The 19,955-nt window shown below is 45.8% G+C and overlaps 1 protein-coding gene across 1 annotated transcript in view; it reads left to right on the top strand.

Moving 5' to 3' along the window:
- The window catches only part of LOC144762241 (uncharacterized), an 875,873-nt gene that overhangs the window by 775,810 nt on the left and 80,108 nt on the right, over nt 1–19,955 (top strand). The window contains exon 17 of the mRNA XM_078647384.1: nt 6,807–6,979. Within this exon, the coding sequence (XP_078503510.1) occupies nt 6,807–6,979 (173 nt within the window). The remainder of the gene's footprint in view (nt 1–6,806; nt 6,980–19,955) is intronic.

Raw genomic sequence — 19,955 nt, 5'->3', positions numbered from 1 at the left:
ACATCCCTCTGATGTAGTCAAGTTGAATGGAGTTGGTGTAGTCATGATTGTGGACTAAGGTGCTAGGATGTCCTTAATCTCAGATTACGACTATGACAATGATTTCAATGGGAAGGTTACACTACATGCACCTGATGAGACACCTTACGGTTATGAGGTAAAACCAATAGTTTTGGTTGAATACCTTGAGACAGATTTTGAATTGCAACAGAATCGTGTTTCTGGGCAGGTATATGTCTCTGTCAAAGGGGATGCTATTTTAAATTGGCCACACCAGAAACTCTTAGGGATTTTTCGGGATCCCAAATTAAATCCCCAAATGCAGGACAGCAAAGTTGATACAAAGGCTACATGATTTTTCACTAGGATTCTCTGAAACGGTTGGATGTGTAAATGGTTATATCAATCATATCAGGCTTAATGAGGGAGCCAGGCCTGTTGCGTGTAGGGTAAGTAATATCCCCTTGAACCTGCATCGGGCAGTAGAATTTGAACTTAACAGGCTTAAGAAAGAAGGCATAATTGAAGCAGTGGAGACTTCACATGGGTTGCACCAGTCATGGTAGCTGCAAAGGCTTCTGGGGAGATTCATCTTTGTGTTGGCCTCAAGCATCTCAACATGGAAGTAATTGAAGAAATATTTCCCTTACCTAACATAATGGAGATGGTGACCCTCATGGGCAACCCGGAAATTTTCACTACACTTGACATCTGCCTATCACCAGGTCCGAATAAGTGAAGATTCAAAAGATTTAACAGTCTTTATTACACCTTTTGGGGTTTCTGTTTAAATAGGATGCCATTTGGACTCTGTTTCTCTGCATCTGTCTTTCAGAGACCCATGACCAGTTTGTTGAAAGGGATTGTTGGGGTGAAATTCTTTCAAGATGACAGACTCATTTTCAGTGACAATGTGCATGATCATGTTAACAGGCTCAAGGAAGTTTTGTATATATTTTTACAGAAATTAATAACACTCAAGATTAGCAAGTGTAAGTTTGGGCAATCTGAGATAACATATTTGGGACAAGTCATTTCTGGTGGTGGCCTTAAACCCAAGACTGATTTCATCATCACAATATCTGAACTACCACAACTCTCCAAGAAAGAAGATGTACAAATGAATAACAGAATTCTATTCCAGATTTGCACCCGATTTTGATAGCCACAATGTGGACATTAGGAGTTCCCTCAGAAAAGGTCATCTGCAGAAATTTCTAAAGAAGTTTGTTACAGGCATGCCTTTCATAATTCTTACAGATGCTAGTAAAGAAGGGCTAGGTGTTGTTTTGAAGCAGAATCAAAGCATAGATTAGGTTACCACAGGCTTTGCCTCTGGGTTGTTAAGGGAGGCAGGGGGCGCAGAAATTCAGTAATCAAAAGGAAGCCCTATGAGTTTATGTTATGTTATGTTATAACTTTATTTTTATAGCGCACGGCTACTCCAAAGGAGTGTCCCGGCGCTTTATCGAGGCAGCTCAGTATAAAAAACATAACACCATAAAAACAGACAACAGAATGAGAGAGCCAAATAAAAGAGTCCTAAAGGTTAAAAAGCCAGGTCTTAAGGCTCTTCCTAAACAGGAGCAGGTTAGGGGAAAACCGGAGGGCCAAAGGCAGGGTGTTCCACAACTGAGGGGCCCTCAGCGTAAAGGAGCGCCCCCCAGTGCGAGCCTTCCTCACTCGAGGGACCACAGCCAGAAACAGGGATTCTGACCGCAATGATCTAGCCGGGCGGTAGAAAGCAAGCCTGCGTTGTAGGTATTTTGCTCAGGCGCCAAAAAGCGCTTTATGCGCCAAAGTCAATACTTTAAACATGATCCGCTTCCGGATGTGCAGCCAGTGAAGCAACTGCACCAAACCGGAGGCTCTCACTCGCCTATGAAGGCCAAAAATGGCGCGGGCCGCGGAATTCTGCACAACCTGCACCCGCTGAACAAGATAGCCCGGAAGGCCTACGTACAGGACGTTCGCATAGTCCAGTCTGGAGCCAATTAAGGCTTGCACAGTGATCTTTCAATGCTCTTCTGGAGCAAAGGCAGGAACTTCCGGAGCATCTTGAGTATACCAAAGCAGGTGCCCGTCAGGCCAAGAATGTGTGATCTCAGCGTCAGATTGTTATCAATCTTCACTCCCAGATGTTTTGCCACAAGCGATGACTGGGCAGGGGGACACATATCTACTGGCCACCAGGCCCGCCAGTCGGGGTCAAGGGAACAACCAAAAAATAAAACCTCTGATTTGTTGGAATTGGCTTTGAGGCTGTTCAGCTGAAACCAGCTGAAGACCATCTCCAGGCAGCCCCGGATGTTCTCACCATCAAAAGCCTGATCTTTCCCACACGCGAAAAGCAATTGAGTATCATCCACGTAGGACATGATCCGGGCCTCAAAGGACTCCACCAGTGCCTCCAAAGGTGTCATAAAGATGTTAAACAGAGTCGGGCTCAACACAGAACCCTGCGGAACCCCGACTCCCAATGGCGGCATCTCGGCGGAGCTCGGGGAGGCCCAGACCGTTTGTCGGCGGCCCTCGAGAAAAGATGTAAACCAATTGAGCACCGTCCCCCTCAGACCGATGTCATAAAGTCTGGAAAGGAGCACCTCATGGGGGACGGTGTCAAACGCCGCAGACAGATCAAGCATAACAAGCATGGCCCTGCCTCCAGAATCCAGTGTTTCCCTAATAATCTCTGACACCTCCAGCAGTGCCGTCTCCGTACTTAAATTAGGGCGGAAGCCGGACTGCGAAGGGTGAAGCAGGTCGTTGGATTCTAGAAAGCTAGAGAGAGCGCCATGCACATGCTTCTCCGTGATTTTGGCCAACGCCGGGAGGAGAGAAATCGGCCTGTAATTGGCCAAAACCTCTGGGTCTGACCCAGGCTTCTTGAGGAGGGGGATCACCATAGCCCTTTTCCAGGGCAACGGGACCCTCCCCTCACTCAAAGACAGATTCACAAGTGGGTTGACCAATGGGTTGACCACGGCCGCCATCTTAGCCAAAAATTTGGCCGGACAGGGGTCAAGTGGCGAGCCCGATTTCAGATTGGCCAGAAGTGCTAGGGAGGCCTCAGTGGAAACATAGGGGAACTCAGCAAAAACCACACCCCGCGTGGGCAACATAGCTGGTCCGGCCTCCAATCTAGAACACACTTCAACAGGCCTCACTGTGAAAGAGTCCTGGATAGATTTGATCTTATCCGTGAAGAATTTGGCAAGATCACAAACCCACAACTCTGATGAGACCCTTTGGGGCACGTTGGATCTAGGGGCAGTAAACTCCCTCACCACCGTAAAGATCTCTTTGCATGAGTTGGAGGCAGCCTCAATCCTCCTGGCCAGATAATCCTTTTTCTCACGGAGAATATCACGATGGTAGGCTTTGACCCTTGTCCTGTAAGCCAGTCTAGCTTCCAGATCGTAGTGGAGGCGCCATGCCCTCTCTGCCACTTTACACTGGTGACGAGTGGCACATAGTGCCTCAGTGAACCATGGAGCCGAAACCCTCTTAGCTGTATCCCGAGGGGCCATTGCGGGGGCCAGATCATTCAGCCTCTCCAGCAACCACATCTGCAAGGACTCAACATCCCGCTCTAAAGGCACGGATGGTCCAAGGCGGCCTGCACTAATAGCTCAGGAGTGACGCTATGCAGAGCCCTCCGAGCAGAGCCATACTGTCTGGGGGCGCTACTGGGAAGTTTCTCGCTACCCAGTACAAAAAATCTGGCCAACCTATGGTCAGTCCAGAGCACCGGGAGAAGCTCGATGTCGGCAAGAGGGACCGAGGAAAAAACCTGATCTAAGGTATGTCCCTTGTCGTGTGTAGGACCCGTGAGATAAGGGACGAGGCCCAGAGGGGCCGTGATGTCTAGCAGTTTGTTCGCGTCCAAGTCATCTCCGACATCCATATGAAAATTAAAATCGCCCGCCAGCAGACAGTGCTGCGCACTCAAAGCCAGTCCAGAGATGCCCAGGGCAATAAGAAAGTTCCAACAGTTTGAGTGGTGTATGACGTTCCTAGTGCAGATGGACCACAAGACTTTGCAGACAGATTTTGGGAAGAAGGGACTTTACTGTATTTCATCTAGGATTTGCATGTGGCTGGTGGCACTTCAGGATTTTCAGTTTGTTGTCTCTTATCTGCAGCGTATTGACAACAAAGTTGCAGACTGCCTATCTAGGTTGAAGGTAGATTAGGGAACTAAAATGGTTGAAGAAAACTGGTGGAGTTAAAGTTTGCAGTGTCATGATAGGTTGTGTGTCAGAGAGTGAATGGGGTAAAAATATGGAAGATGAGATTTTGAAACAAGACATTTTGTTCTGTATGTAGACAACAGTTGGAAAAAATGGGACATTTGCTGGATATGTGAAGATATTTGATGAGTTATCAGTAATTAATGACATCCTAATGAGAGAGAGTAAACTGGTGCCACCACAGGGAGTCAGAGAATGTCTGATACAACTATCACATAAGGAGCATCAAGGCATTTCTAAAACTAAAGAGAGGCTTAGATGTGTATATAGGTGGCTAGGGATGGACATCATGTTTGAGAGAGTGGTAAGAGAATGTGGTGAGTGCAAGATGAGCAACACAAATATGAAAGTTAGATTGTCTCCTATGGTTTGTCTGGAAATTCCACTTGAGGTTTGGGAGGAGATTGGATTAGACATAGTTGGGCCCATCACTGTGGGAAGCACTACAAAGTATTTGTTTCTGGGCATGGATATGTGGTCCAGGTGGCCAGAGGTGGGAGTAACCAATGAGATCAACACTGTTGTGGTCAAAAATTCTTGACCAGGAAATTTATAAGGATTACAATCCCAAAATCATACTAATGGGCAATAGGTTGTAATTAGCCGTTGAAGGAAGTAGAAACATTTTTGGATGATGGGGGCATTGCTCATAAAAAAGGAGGTGGGGTTTAATAGGGCACTAAAATAACCCATTCAGATTGCAAGGAATAATGTAGGTGATTTGGTTCAAGCTGTCCAGAGGCATGTGAAGGGGTATAGATTCTACTGCGGAGGTGAGTCCTTTTCTCCTGTTCAAGAAACACAAGCGTTATACAGTGTTAGATCCTCCTTGTGTGGAGAGTTACAATATAAATAACACGAGTCCTGAAGATGTGATGGATGAATCTAAAGCAAGAGAATCACATCTGCAGGCAGAGAGGAATGAGAGGTCGCAAGCAGTTAAGCCAATGCTCATAAAAGTTGGAGATGTAATTAAAATAAAGATGCCTGACAGAATCCGAGGTATCTTAATGTTCAGCAGATCATACAATATGGCAAAGGTGTTCCGGGGGCTGGGCAAAATGAATGATGCAATTGGGGGTGGGGTCGCACACTACTCACACACCAGCGGGATCGCCCCTAAGGACTGTGGTAGGTGTAGTTCGTGTTCCGCGATGCATCTTCTTTCGATTCTCTGCTATCTTCGCTGGAAGATTGCAGAGAATTGAAAGAAGATGCATCACGGAACACGTAACTACATTAAACATAGTCCTTAGGGGCGATACTGCCGGTGTGTGAGTAGTGTGCGACCCCACCCCCATTTGTAATGTTAAAGCTCCCTTGAGCAGTTGGCTGACGAGCCTGGGACCCCGCACCTGCGCGCCTGAGTGGTACTAAACCTGGGAGATATTTGGCAGCCACCGGCAACCCCAGAACACGGCCTATCCCTGCTGACGAGGGGTGATACCCCGAAACACGTGTCCAGGGATGGCGAAGACAGCGAAGATTGCAGAGAATCAAAAGAAGATACATTAAACATAGTCCTTAGAGGCGATACCGCCGGTGTGTGAGTAGTGTGCAACCCCACCCCCATTTGTAATGTAAAATGAATGATGGCCACATCTAATAATTTCATTATGATGGTTGTAGTAAATGACAAATAGTTTGTGTGTAATTGTTACAGTTATCACTTGTTAAAGGGGGAGGGTATGTGGTAATGTGTAGTTAGTTATGTGTAATGTTTTAACTGTGTTCTTGTGTTTTCATCAGACACTGTTGTTTCCATGACAAGTTTTCAGTAGAATAATTATTGTTAGGGCTGAGGTTGTGAAACGCAGTTATCTGGAGATTCCTTGCAGAGACTGTGGCTGGAGTATCTTATGTACAATAAACTTGTTTTTTATCACATTTACCCAGCGTAGGACCTTCTTGGAGTCACCCTTAACACCTCCCATCCAGAGTTACTGATACCAGGAGACACTGCGAACAGACAATGTCAATGCAAGGATTACAATTTGAACCCTTAGGTGTTCCCTAAGAAATTAAGAATGATCATTGAATCAATACTGCCATACCCAATTTCCCTAGCATCAAATTTTCCCTGGTGTTATGCCCTGCCATTGTATCTGCTTTCAGCAGGCCAAATCTCCTTGTGGAAAACAATAGGTCTGTTGTAAAACCATGGCATTTGTCAGAGTCGGATATGCAAAAAACTTTAAATTTCTACTTCGCATACATTTGGTAACCCTAGATGTTTCAACACGAGCTGCAGTCTGAAGCTAGCATAGTTCAGAAGCACAAGGAGGCAATCACCACCCCACTTTCAAAGCTGTGTTGTCTGCAGCTTATGCAATAACTCTTGAATTACAGAGATAACACATGCACTCCTGGCTGCACTTGTTCTTGAAAAACATTCCCATAGTTCAGTTCAGTGCTTTTTAATAGGCACAGAACACGTCATGATACAGATTATGCTGTTTCTAATGAGGCTAGAAATATGTTTCTAGATAGTCACCTGTTATATGATTGCTATGTGCATGTTTATTCTAATTGTTTTGTCAATCAAAATTTCAGGTAAAGCTACATGTAATGGATTTGGAATAGGACAGGAAGGCGATACCATAACTATACCATGCACAGTTGATTATGCTGGGACAATCACATACACCTGCACCAGTTCTGTTTGGGCCAATCCAACCAGTTCCTGCATCCCACAAAAGCTCAGTCAACTGGTGGCCGAAAGTGAGGTACGTAATAATGGATGGCATGTCTTAGCCCTCCTTATATGTTTACAGTGATTCAAAAGGAAATGAAGCGTGGGCTTGTTGGCAGCATACAAAGCACCTGAAAGAATAATAAGTAATAAAAGTGAAAAAGAGGTAGATTCAATAGGTTTTGTCCTTTAACTGTTATGTTATTCGTATTTGTGAAGCACATCATCACTCACAAGGATTTACTGGTGCTGAGGTATGTGCACCTAGCCCTAAATATAGTAGGTTGGTTAATAGAGAAGCCAGGTATTCAGCTTCTTGTGGAATTCAAGAGGAGGCTCTTATGAGGAGGGGTAGCTGTTCTGTGCTTTAAAGGCAATGTATGAGAACATTCTTCCTCCTGATCCGGTTCAGTGTATCCTTGGAATGTGTGTGAGTATGAGTCCTGCCTTAAAGAGGTGTATGGGCAGTTGTTGGAAGAATATGCAACTGTTTGTGCAAGTGGGGCCTAACTTGTGTAGTGTCTTGTAAATGTGTGTGAGGAGTTTGAAATGAGCACATATGTGTAGCAGGAGGCAGGGGAGCTACCTAAGGTGTGTGGTGTGATGTCATTTCTGTGTGGGATGTTGAGTATGAGTCTGTATTCTGAGTTCTAGATTGTTTGCAGTCTTTTATTGAGTTGTTTGGTGATCTCAGTGTAGAGGATTTTCCCATAGTCCAACTTGCTGGTGACGAGAGCATTAGAACCATTTGAAAATCTTTTTTACCATCTTAAAGGTGTGAACGCAGGATGCAATGACAGCGTTGACTTTTACAGTCATGTTCAGTTTGCTGTTGATGATTACTGTGAGGTTCCTGGCACGTGTGCTGGGTGTAGGTCCAAGTTCGGTTGGCCGCCCGTTGGAGTACCATAGTGAGGTGTTCTTGCTACGATCATTACTTCTGAGCTTGAGACAGTTGGCTATTAACCAGTTAGTTACTTCAGTCATGCAGGTGGTGACTTGTTTCTCGTGTTGGGGGTCTTGTCCAAGAGGGAGAGTACAAGTTGCAAAACATTGGCCAGAGGAGATGGGGCTGAGTGATGAACCTTGAGGCACACCTTAGATGACTTTAGAGAAGTAAAGTGCCAGGCTGAGAGCTAATGCTCTATCCGTTAAGAAGGAGCAGATCGAGTGGAGAGCAGTTACTTGAATGTCAATCTTGTGCAGGTGCCTAATGAGGATGGGGTGTGAGAGCATGTCAAATGCTGCAAAGGGGTCCAGAATAATGAGGGCTGCCTTGTCCCCTCTGTCAACGGTCATATTGATTTCGTCTGTCGTGGAAATGAATGTTAGTTCTGTACTGCAGTTGGACCTGAATCCAGACTGCAGGGCATTGAGGAGCTGGTGGTTGCCATGTGGTTGGTGAGGCGTCAGTTGATTAGTTTCTACAGTACCTGTACCAGGTATTATAGGAGAGAGATTGTTCAGTAGTTGTAAAGTGTGGCTGGGTCAGCACATGGTTTATGGAGCATCGGCATGAAGGTGGCATGATTCTAGGTGTCCGGGAATATGGCTGACTTAATGGAGATGGGCAGGATGAGTGTTAGTGTTACTCTGATTGGTAGGAGTCGTTGGGTGAAGGCATGATTGGGGCAAGAGTCTTATAGGACCCTTGAGTAGATGGTCATCATGGTAGCATGATATTTTGGAGTTGGTGAAATTGTGCGGTCCTGATGGGAAGTAGAAATAGAATGGTGATGAGGTTCAGTTTGGGGTCAAAGTTGCTGTAAATGGATGTGATTTTGTTTGAGGGGTGATGTTGCTGAAGGTGGCAGGAGGCACAGTGAAACCTTTGATGAGGGTAAAGATTTCCTTGCTGCTCTTAGTGCTGGTGTCACTGGAACGGGAAAGCAAAAGACACACAGATGATGGACCGAATCAAACATTCCCCCCCAGTCAATAGACATTGTTCTTTTGCTCACCATGCCACCCCAGTTTAGACCCAGCCATATGCAAATCAGTCTTGACCCTGTGCCTCATTGGAACACCCCGGACCGAACTGCCAAGCCAGGTCCTCCATGGACCGGAAACAAGCATCCTTTGACCAGTTTTGGGCCATCAACCCTCATCAGCCAGGTTAGCTTGAATCCAGTAGCAGAGTGAGCCCGGGGCCCATGTCTGGGCACACCCAGCGCACTTAGGGTCAGAAAGCAAAATACACACCGATGATGGTGCCACTGGGATCAGCAAGAGTTCTGAGCTTGGTGTGCTGTATCTGAGGGTGGTAGTGCCTTAGGGCAGATTTGAAGATGTCTTTAACTGTGGTGTCTTGACTTGTTCGCCTCAGAATCTTGAACAAAGGACTTTCACTTTGTACAAAGAAAACACAAAACAGGCCTGGGGGTAGTTCCTGGAGTTCCACTAACCCAAAAACTATGCCACGCTACATGGAGTTCCGCAAGCAGCAGAGTGCACTAGGTAATGCAGTTTGCATTGATTTTTAGTGCTGAGTGTTTTTCCCATGCTGGAAAATCACTGCAAGTTGCACTATGAGCAGAGCAAGAGGGTGCAGCTCCTTTCTGCTGCTTGAGCAGATCTTCCACTAGAGCTGCAGCTTCTCCAACATGCACAGCTAACAGATCTATTTTTCCAAATATGCATACAGTGAGCTTTTATTCCCTGCCTTTCACCGTTCGCTTTTTTGATACCCTCTGCTATTCATTGACATCACATTTTGTCAAGCACATTGTTAGAAATTGGGTATTAGGTTGACTGGGATATGAGCCCTCGTCAAGCAGCAACCGTAATCCTAGTCAGGGTAAGAATCAGGAAAACCCTAAATTAACTGTGATCACCCTCTAGTACCTTGGCACAGAGCAGTCAGGCTTAACTTACAGGCAATGTGTAAAGTATTTGTGCAACAGTGGAACAGTGAAAACACCACACGAAAAGACTCCACATCAGGTTACAAGAATATAACATAATTTTATAAATGAAACAAGACATAAATGATACAAATCCAAAAGGTAGAACCGTAGTTAAGATGTTTTAAAGAATAAACGGTAACATAGCGCTTAGAGGTATAAAGTGCCAACCAGGGATATCTGGTTGTGCTGGGCGTGGTGTAAACCAAAAGTTCAGGCGATGGAGCGTGGGTGGTTGGATACAGTCCCAGGTTAGTCCAGCTAAAGGGTAAATTCTCAAGTTTTTGTGCGAAGAGTACTGTTTGCAGGGAGCAAAGAGAGGATTGCATGGTGCAACGAGTATATCATCATATATGGGTGGGCTGAATCTTCACTGTGACGATAATTGCTGTGCAAAAAGACAAACTTGCTGCTGCTCACGGTGATTCTCTTTGCGAGAAGCATGGTTTCCAGAGTGAATTGGCCCATTTGCGAAGAGTCCAAAAGCTTGACTCAAGAACTCATTGAAGACGGGATCAGGAACCTTGGGGAGTCTGTTATGTCCCTGAAGCTCTGATCAGGAGGCCAGCAGACTATCCCCTTGTGCCCCTCTCAGATTTTCATAGCACAGCTAATCGTCCATGAGGGTATTTGGGTGCTGGAGTGCCTCAGGGATCCTGGGTTCAAGATGGGTCCCAGGTCCAGCTCTACCTCCCCAGCCAACAGGGCAGCAGGCAGCTGATCAGCACAGCAAGGTAGCAGCAGCAGCTTTTTTGGAGTGGCGGTCCTATTAGCAGCACAGCAATCCTTCTCCTGGCAGAGTATCCACAGGTCCAGAGGCATACTGAAGTGGTGATGTCCAAGGTCCTTCTTTGTACAACTTTAAAGTAGGTAGGAGCTTCTGGACGCATGCCTTTGAAGTTCAAAAATGTCCAGGCCTGCCAGCCCTAGCTCCGGGGATATGCAGCTCTTTGTGTGGAGACAGGGCACAGCCTAATCAGGTATTGGGCAGATCCTCCCTGCCATCCAGCCAAGATGGCCCATCAAGTCACACCTAAACTCCCATTGTGTGTGGCTGCCTAGGAGGAATACACAAATCCCAACTGCTAAGTACACCTAGTCATGTGACCAGAAACTGACTGCAGGCATCAAATGGATGAGATAAGAAAATGTCAACCTTCAAAAAGTGACATTTTCAGGATTCTAATTCAAAATCCAACTTCACAATAAGCTGAAGTTTCAAAAGTAGAATTCTAATTTTTAAATTGTGCTTGCAAAATCTAATAAATTAATCCCAGTGTTATCCTATGGGGAATATAGTCCTTGCAATAGGGACAAATGAAATGAAGTTTTTCACTACCTGAGGTCGTATTAAATAAAGTGCCTGCATGCGTGCCCTTGGGGCACTTTGATATTACAGAAGGAGCTGTAGAAGCCCTTTCTGTAATACCAATAGTGCTGGCGTACATAAAGCACTAGCGCTATCACCAAGGGGGTGTTCCCTCATTTGCATAGGGGTGTGCCTCACGCAAATGAGGGAATCCCTTTGCCTCTGTGCCCACGCTGTATTACCTACTTGGACGCAGAGGAGAAAAATCCCCCAGTGTCCCTTCTGAAAGCAGCCCTCTGTAGGGGCTTAAGGGGGTCCCATGGACCCCAAAACATCCCCTTGCTGGCAGGTGCAGTCACTGACTGCACCCGTTTGCAAAGGTACCTCTATTCCCCTTTAAAATTCAAGCGGGTTGCCGCATGCTCAGTGAAACACAGGGCAACTCTAAGTAGACGCTCCGTATTTCTCATGAATGCGTTGTCCCCATAATGCGGCAAACTCTCCTTCATCGTGTCAGGCACACCTTTTTAAAGTTGCACCCAGCACAATGAAGGAAAGTGTGCCATATTTGTAATGCGGCCCCGGACTAAAAAATACCTGTCCTGCTTTTTAACTATATTGCACCCTGCCATCTGGGCTGTTCATGGCCTACTTATATGTATTAAAAAGGAAGGTTTAGACCAGACAAGAGCTTTATCTTAACAGGTGGACGTGGCAGTTTATATCACAGCATTCACAGGCCTGAGACATGTTTAAAGGGATACTTAAGAGGGTGGCACACTAGAGGCATTGATTTACAGACCCTGGGAACATGTAGTGCACTTTACAAGGGACTTCTAAGTAAATTAAGTATGCCAATTGGTTATAAGTCAAATCTGCCATGTTTTAAGGAGAGAGCACAAGCACTTTAGCACTGGTTAGTGGTCAAGTGCACAGACTCCTAAAGCCAACAACCATGAATTCAGCAAAAAAGGGAGGAGGGAAGCGAAAGTTTTTGTAGCAGCCTACAAGAGCATTTCTTTCTCAATTAATGCTTTTGACTGCTTAGTGTATCTCCCACTTGCTAAAAGAGTTCATGTTTTGTACTACACAACTGGGCTATTTTAAATCTACCTGCCTATAGGATTCTGTCACAATGACTGGACAATGAAATGTAATATGTCATGAGTAATGTAATATACAATCATATGCAGTACATGATGGTGTGCAATTTACAGTTAGTTCACTAAACTCTTGTGATGTTCAGTGTTTTTGTTTTTTAAATATTAGTTCTTATCTCATTTCAATACCAAACTACAAAATCACTTCAACCGTTGCTTTTTTCGTTGAAGCTCTAGTTTTCTCTTCAGCTAAGATCCTATTACTATGTGTTTGTAATTGAGGTTTCTGGTTGGTAGAGTATACACCCTTTCCAAGCAGGAGTCACAATCCTATCAGGGTAAGTCAGATACACAAATTATACTAAGATGTGCTCAACCTTTGATAGCTTGGCACAGAGCAGTCAGGCTTACATTGAGAAGCAATGTGCGCAAGATGGCCGCTGACCAGTCGCGGGAGTAAGTCGCACTAACCTCTCTCTCCCGACGATGGTGGAATGACTGTGAACACGGCGAAGAATGCATAGTGAAATCGGCTGGCTAAGGAGCGTCTTTTCCGGATTACTGACCCTACTGCGCCGTAGAGGTCCATTTAATGCGTTTCAGCGTTCCTGGGTTGCATCGAAAGCTGCTTCAAGAACTGTGACCACTAGAGCGGACATGCCTCCACGAGGAGCAAAGCCCAAAGAAACCAAGGAGGTAAAGGCATCGGGTGACCCAGCGAGACTAACCGATGCCCATGCGGTTACAAGGAAACAGGCAGTGAAGATCACAGGCGCTGCAATGGACTCGGCCAGCAAAAGCGGGGGGGGCGAAAGAAAGGGACGCTGAGCTGGAAGCAGAGTTAAAGGCGGCAGCAGTCGCCAAAAAATACTCTAAAGACACACCGAAAGACAATCTGTCTAAAGCGATGCGGGGAAATACGCTCAGACAACCAACCTTGGCGGAGGCCTTCTCTGGGTCATCTGGAGTATCCAAAGATTTTGCGGTCCATGGCGGCAGCTCAAGCAGTCCTGGGCACCCAGGTGTATTATCATCCGAGGAGGAGTGCGCATCAGGAACGCCGAGCAGGGCGACCACAGATTCGGGGATGACAGAACGGCATGGATCATCGGAGGAGGCTGATTCAATAACGCCTCAGGCAGGAGAGGCCGGAGGTGGACCGGTGGTGAACGATAATGCTCGCAGTAAGGTAAGACGCACTGGCCCTGCTGCTGAAAACGAAACTGAAGCTGACAGGTCGGGAAATGCCACGAACAGGCATTCAGCCTTAACTACGGTAGTAAGTGATACTGGCAAGGACGTTCAGGTACAAAGCGATCATGGACAATCACCAGACATGTCTCGGGGTCCTCAGTCACCTCTAGAGTGCACTTTGAATACGCCTGGGGTGCAGGGAGAGACGGCAGTTACTGTGGTGATCGATGGAGCAGGAGCTGCGGTAGATTCAGATCTAGAGCAGGAAGGCTCACTTAAAAAGATGGGTGTCCAGAGAGCCCAGGCATCCCAGGTAATGGCGGAAGACGGGCTGCTGCCCCCGGGCTCCCCAATTGACAAGTGTTTTTTTTCAATCAATGATGATACAGGCACATCCTCAGAAAGCGGGACCTCAGGGGAAATCTACGCAGATAGTTCAGCTTCAGACTCTGAGCCAGATCAATCGGTCTCTGAGGATACAATTCAGCGGGCCTCTCTCACCCAGAAGACTAAACAGCAGAGGAGTCATTTGCGACATAGGAATAAAACCCCAAGCAGCCCCACGCCGGCAGAAACAGCTAAAAAATTGGAATGGGACTACTCGGCCACCTCCAATCTACATCATGAAGAGGATGAGGCGAGAGGGCAGCAAAAGCATTCGTATATGGTACAGGATCAAGCACTGACATTGGACTTACTCTATACTACCCTGAAGCAGATGCAGGGGGAAGCTAGAACGGAGAGCAGAAGGGCCAAACAGGCTAACAAAAAAATTCAAAGGTCACTGAGCAAGAAGAACAAGTTATACGCTGAGATGGCAGGAAGAGTCACCAAGGTGGAGGAGAGAACGGGGAAGCTGGAAGATGAGGTGACGCGCTGGCAGGAGTTCAAGGAAGCCCAGGAGAAAGCAACAGAGGACATGCAATGGAAGATGGAGGACTTTGAGAACAGGCAGAGACGCAATAACATCAGACTCCTGGGTATTCCGGAGGGAACAGAGGGGCAGGACGCAAGGACCTACGTGATCGCACTCCTAAAGGGGGCATTCCCTGAGCTTGAAACATGGAACTGGGACGTGGAGGTCCAGCGGGCACACAGGTTCCCCCTGACGCAAAAGAAATCCTATGCTACATCTCAGAAGGACAAGCCTAGAGCATTGTTGGTGTTCGTGGGAAACTTTTTAGCCAGACAGGAGATCATGGATAGTGCTAAACCTCAGGCTCGGCGCTCCTTTAATGAAATATCCTTTTTTGCACGTCCAGATTTCTGCCATGTTACTGTGGAGAGGGGGTGGAGGTTAAGGCAAATGATTGACCATTTCCAAAAGTTAGGCTGCGAAGCATACTTGTTGTTCCCTGCGAGGCTAAAAGTGCTCCTGGATGGCCATACCAGGATGTTTTTTCGGAGGTTAAAGCACAGGCCTTTCTGGTTGATCTAAAGGAAAAGAGGGGCCAGGGAAGTACTTTGCTAGCTACACAAGGGACAAGATAGAGTTATAAGGACTACATAATTACATGCGTATGTTTTGTTACGTATTCACTTCACTATGTAATTGAACTGTGTTAATTAATTACTTTGAATTCACAGTTGAGGATTTGTTGTTCGAGGTATATTAGTGGGGGGAGAGGGCAGCGACACCCCAGGGGCTAAGAAGCAGTCACATACAGGTCAGATTGACCTATTTGCCCGTAAAGGGGGGGATGGGGGAGGGGTTTAGAGGGAGGGGAGGGAGGGAGAAGGGGGGGCACAGGACACAGGGTAAGCGTAAGGGCACAACAGGGCAGGGAGGAGATTCAGGAAGATGGGATCTTACGAACAAGGGGTTTGAGGAGCGGAGCGTCAGTAAGAATAGCCAGACAGGAGAAAAAGTGTATTGAGGATTGGGGGATTCAATCTCTGGGCAGTTCAGGAAGAGCTGATCCTATGGAATGGAATGCAGTAGAAATACAAATCGGCTGTAGATGAGCATGAATATTAAGATATTGATGATGAATGTATGTGGGCTCAATAATAGGTTGAAAAGGCAGAGGGTTGCACTATTGTTGAAAAATACACGGGCAGATTTTATATGTCTCCAGGAGACCCACATAGAAGGCAATAATGCCTTCCTGCTGGAACGGTTAGGGTTTCACTTATTAGCTTACTCAAGGCAGGGGGCGAAAACCAGAGGGGTGGCCATCCTAACGAGATTAAACAACATTTCAACTAGGAAAAAACTAGAGGATCAGTGGGAGAGATGGGTGCTGATAGAATGTCTGATTGGGGGGAGTGGGTCACATTGGCTTCGTTATATGGTTCAACAGAAGATGACCCGGAATTGTTTGATTTTCTAGATCTAGAATTGGCCATATGGGCTCCGCAGGTTATCCTAGCTGGTGACTTTAACATCAATGGGGCTGCAGGTCTAGGCCTGGATGCTACGGGACATTATCAAGGCAGGAAAAAGAGGGTATGCAGGGTAATTCTTAGTATGGCCGGTAATAATGCACTGATGGATGTATGGGGGAAATTAAAACCAGAGGAGACTGGTTTTACCTACTACTCCGCCTGCACAAAACGTGTGTCAGGCTAGATAACTTTTTTACCTCATGCTCATTATTATCTAAATTGCAGATGGAAAGACTCCTGCGTATTGTGTCTGACCACAACCCACTAATGTTAACAATTAGGGACCAGGGGTTTCGTAGGCAGGAACGGGTCTGGAGGTTTGAAAGGGACCTACTGACGGATGAGGACTATGTCACACATATGCACACATGGGTAAAAGGGTTTTGGGAAATTAATAGGGGAAGTACTGCAACAGGGATTGCATGGAATGCCTTTAAGCCTGGGGTTCGTGGCGAAACTCTCAGTTTTAGTTTGTCTATACAAAAAAAAGAACGAATTAGATCAGAGCAATTAAGTATAGCCTTGTTAGAAGCCGAGCAGAGGTTGGCACAGGCCACAATTGAGGGGAGACATATTGAACAGAATCTCTTGAATGTTACATTGGAAAAAGCAGAGGCAATGGTAAAGGATAGCAACCAAGGCGGCCAAGATCTTTGCAGCACAGAGGGAAAAATGCTATGAATACAGCGAGAGGGTGGGACACACACTTGCAATACGGACAAGACAGAAGGTAGCCATGGGAGAAATCAGAGAAATCAAGGATAGCAGGGGCAACATGGTCTCAGATACCGAGGAAATTAGGGAAGTCTTCCGGCAGTTTTACTGTAAGCTGAATAAAGAAGAGCAGCATAGAGAACCCAATGAAATTTACAGATACTTACAGGATGTACCGAGTAAGGTGTTATCAGATGCTGACAGGGAATCTTTGGACGCCTTGCTAGAGGAAGAGGAGATCATGGATGCTATGCTTAGCTTACCCTCAGGCAAAGCTGCAGGGCCTGACCAGATTCCGGGGGACTTCTACAAAGTGTTTGTTTAAAACAATCAAAAGGGATCTAATTAGGACAATTAGGGAGGCACACCTAGGTTTGTCCATACCAGCTAGCTGGGCGGGGGCAGACATCGTGATAATTCTTAAAAAAGGGAAACCCTCAACTGAGCCAGGATCTTACCGCCCAATCACTCTTATAAATTCAGACTTAAACATTTTCTCCAAAGCACTGGCTGTAAGATTCTCTAGGGTTATAGATAATTTAGTGAGTATAAACCAGCATGGTTTTATTCCGCATAGGGGTATTACCCAACATATCAGGAAGGTGATCACCCTATTTGATGTACATGAGGTTGCGGGAAACCCAATTGCAGTTATGCTACTGGACGCCGAAAAGGCATTTGATCGAGTATCTTGGGAGTTCCTATGGGCGGTGCTGAGAAGAGGAGGCTTTGGGGAGGGCTTTGTGAGAGCCATCCAGACACTGTATAGGGTACCCACTGCATGTATTACTGTGAAAGCCGGCCGTACGGCTCCATTTGGAATAACACGGGGCAGAAGGCAGGGGTGCCCTTGCTCTCCACTGCTGTTTGCAATGTACAGAGACCCACTGTTACATAAACTGGAGCAAAACAATCGGATCGCACCGATAGTAACTAAAATGGGTCTCTGTAAAATCCTTGAATACGCTGACGACGTGGCGGTTATTACACAGTTTGGACAGGTGGCCGGATATGCCCTAAATAAGGCTAAAACTCAAATTATTAAAAAATGTACAGGTAGATTGTACAGATTCACAGGTGGTATCGGCTGGGGTTTACTTGGGAGTGACGGTCACTGCAGAGCTGGACAGACTGGTAGAAATAAACATAAGCCCAATCATTAAGAAAGCGAAGAAAGATCTGGATAGGGTGCATAACTTACATATGTCACTAGTAGGGCGGGTACATTTTGTTAAAATGAACCTATTGCCCACATTTTTATATTTATTTAGGACGATCCCGCTTTTTTTTACTCCAGCTGGTTTAGCACAATAGAGGAAATGATAAATCGCTTTATTTGGTCACAGGGCAAAACAAGAAGAGCAATGAGATTTATGTCACTACCCAGGGATAGGGGGGGTGGGCACTACCGGACTTGAGACTATATTACTGGGCAGCAGCCTTACAGCAAATGATAGGCCTCATAGGGGGGGCATAGCGGGGGCAGAGACAGAAGCAGGGACACAGTCTGGGTCAACTTTTATTTATGGACTAGCACTGGGGGAGAATGTAGAGAATGTTTTTCTGAAGTATACTGAAGCCAGTTACTTTAAGAAAACAAGATTCAAAACAGTTGATGCGGCATACAGGATCTGTAAGGACTTTAAAAAACAATTTTGGTTTGGGGAGATTTAATGCCTATAACAGACTATGTAGGTATCCCACAATTCCACAAGAGATCTTTGCGGATGCGACCTTCCTGGAATGGGGACGTCTTGGGGTGAAGAAAGTGGGGGACATGGTAGGACCGGAAGGAATGCGGTAATTCTCGGAAATACAAGGTGTATTCGGCATTAGCTCAAAGAGCTTCTTCAAGTATTTCTAGGCTGGAAGTTTCTTATCCAGCAAAAGAGGGGGATCTCGAGGGTGTGAAGATAACACAATTCTAAGGATTGTTGCGGGGGGACATGGGTGTACAATTAAACGATTTTATGCAGAGCTCATGCTGGATCGAGAGGATGATTTAAGAAAATACGAATCTAAATGGATGGTCAAATTAGGAATAGCACAGGGGGTATTTCTGAATTCATTACAGTTAGGCCAGGAGATCCTTCGCTTAGCAGCCTTACAAGCCCAACATTTTAAAACAATTTATACACTATACTATAGACCGGCCAGAATCGCACAATGGTGGGGTACACAGGGGATTACCTGTCCACGGTGTGACAGTATAGAAGGAGATATAGTACACATATGTGCTACCTGCCCTAACCTGCAGCCCTTGAAAGGAGCTATCGAAGTATTTCTGGAAAGATCGTTAAATATAGAAGTCAAGTTAACCCCAGACTTGATATTACTAGGGGTGGGGCAGGGCTTACATTATCCTCAGCATGAATATTTCCTGTTTGTAGCCATGGCAGTGTTTCGGATATGTATTGCTTCTGCATGGTGGGACCGTCTCCCACCCACAGTAAATCAATTGGTAGCCAGGCTGCTAAGCATTTACAATTTGGAAAAAGCAATATATGCCAGGAGGGGAAAAAAAGGAAGAGCATTAGGGGTAAGTATATGGAATCCAATCAGGGAGTGGAAGGAAAGGAGTCAGTATAATACAGTGGAGCAAAATTAACTAGACTTTTCTCCTCTATGTAAACCTTTTTTTTTCAGGCTCTTTTTTATAACTTTTGCAAGTTTCTCATCTCTCTCCCTGTAGTAGTAATTAGCATTCGTATGTATTGCTTTTGTCCATTATTTCATTATGCGTCAAATGTCCTGTGCGGGTGGGTGGGTAAAATGCTGTTAAAACTTCTTAATAAAATATGATTTAAAAAAAAAAAAAGAGAGAAGCAATGTGCAAAGTATTTGTGCACACTTTAATTACAGTAACACAGTGAAAGCACCACATAAAGACTCTATCACAATTGGGAAAAAATGAGAATCTTTATCAAGATCAAACTAACAAACATCCAATAAGTAGACCTTAAAGATCAAATGTGAAAACAGTGCTTAGAAGTCACTAGTGGTCAAAAGTTAAGTTGAGGTCGCGAGGGACTGGTGGAAAATCCAAAGTTCAGGCAGACCGCGAAGGAGCCAAGCCAGCTACAAGACTCAGACAGGTCACGCTAACAAAGTACTTGGATGGAGAACAGCGTCGACATCGGAGTCTCTGGGAGTCCAGGAGGTGCTGCATCATTGTCGATCTGTGAATGGAGCCGAGCGTCAGCACAATCTGTGGTACAGATTGAAGGTTTGATGTTGAACCCCTGTACGATGTAGACCCTACAGCAATGTCGAGTCACGATGTCTGTTGGAGTCTAGCTGCACCGGCTGTAGAAACAATGTCGTCAAGCGGAGCCACATTGTCATTGAAGGTGATGTATTTGTTTCTATCTGCGCAAAGTCACTGCTGATGTCGATGTAGGA

Source organism: Lissotriton helveticus, chromosome 6 (genome assembly GCF_964261635.1).
Source record: "Lissotriton helveticus chromosome 6, aLisHel1.1, whole genome shotgun sequence".
NCBI lineage: Eukaryota > Metazoa > Chordata > Amphibia > Caudata > Salamandridae > Lissotriton > Lissotriton helveticus.
This window is presented reverse-complemented; position numbering and strand designations above follow the sequence as displayed.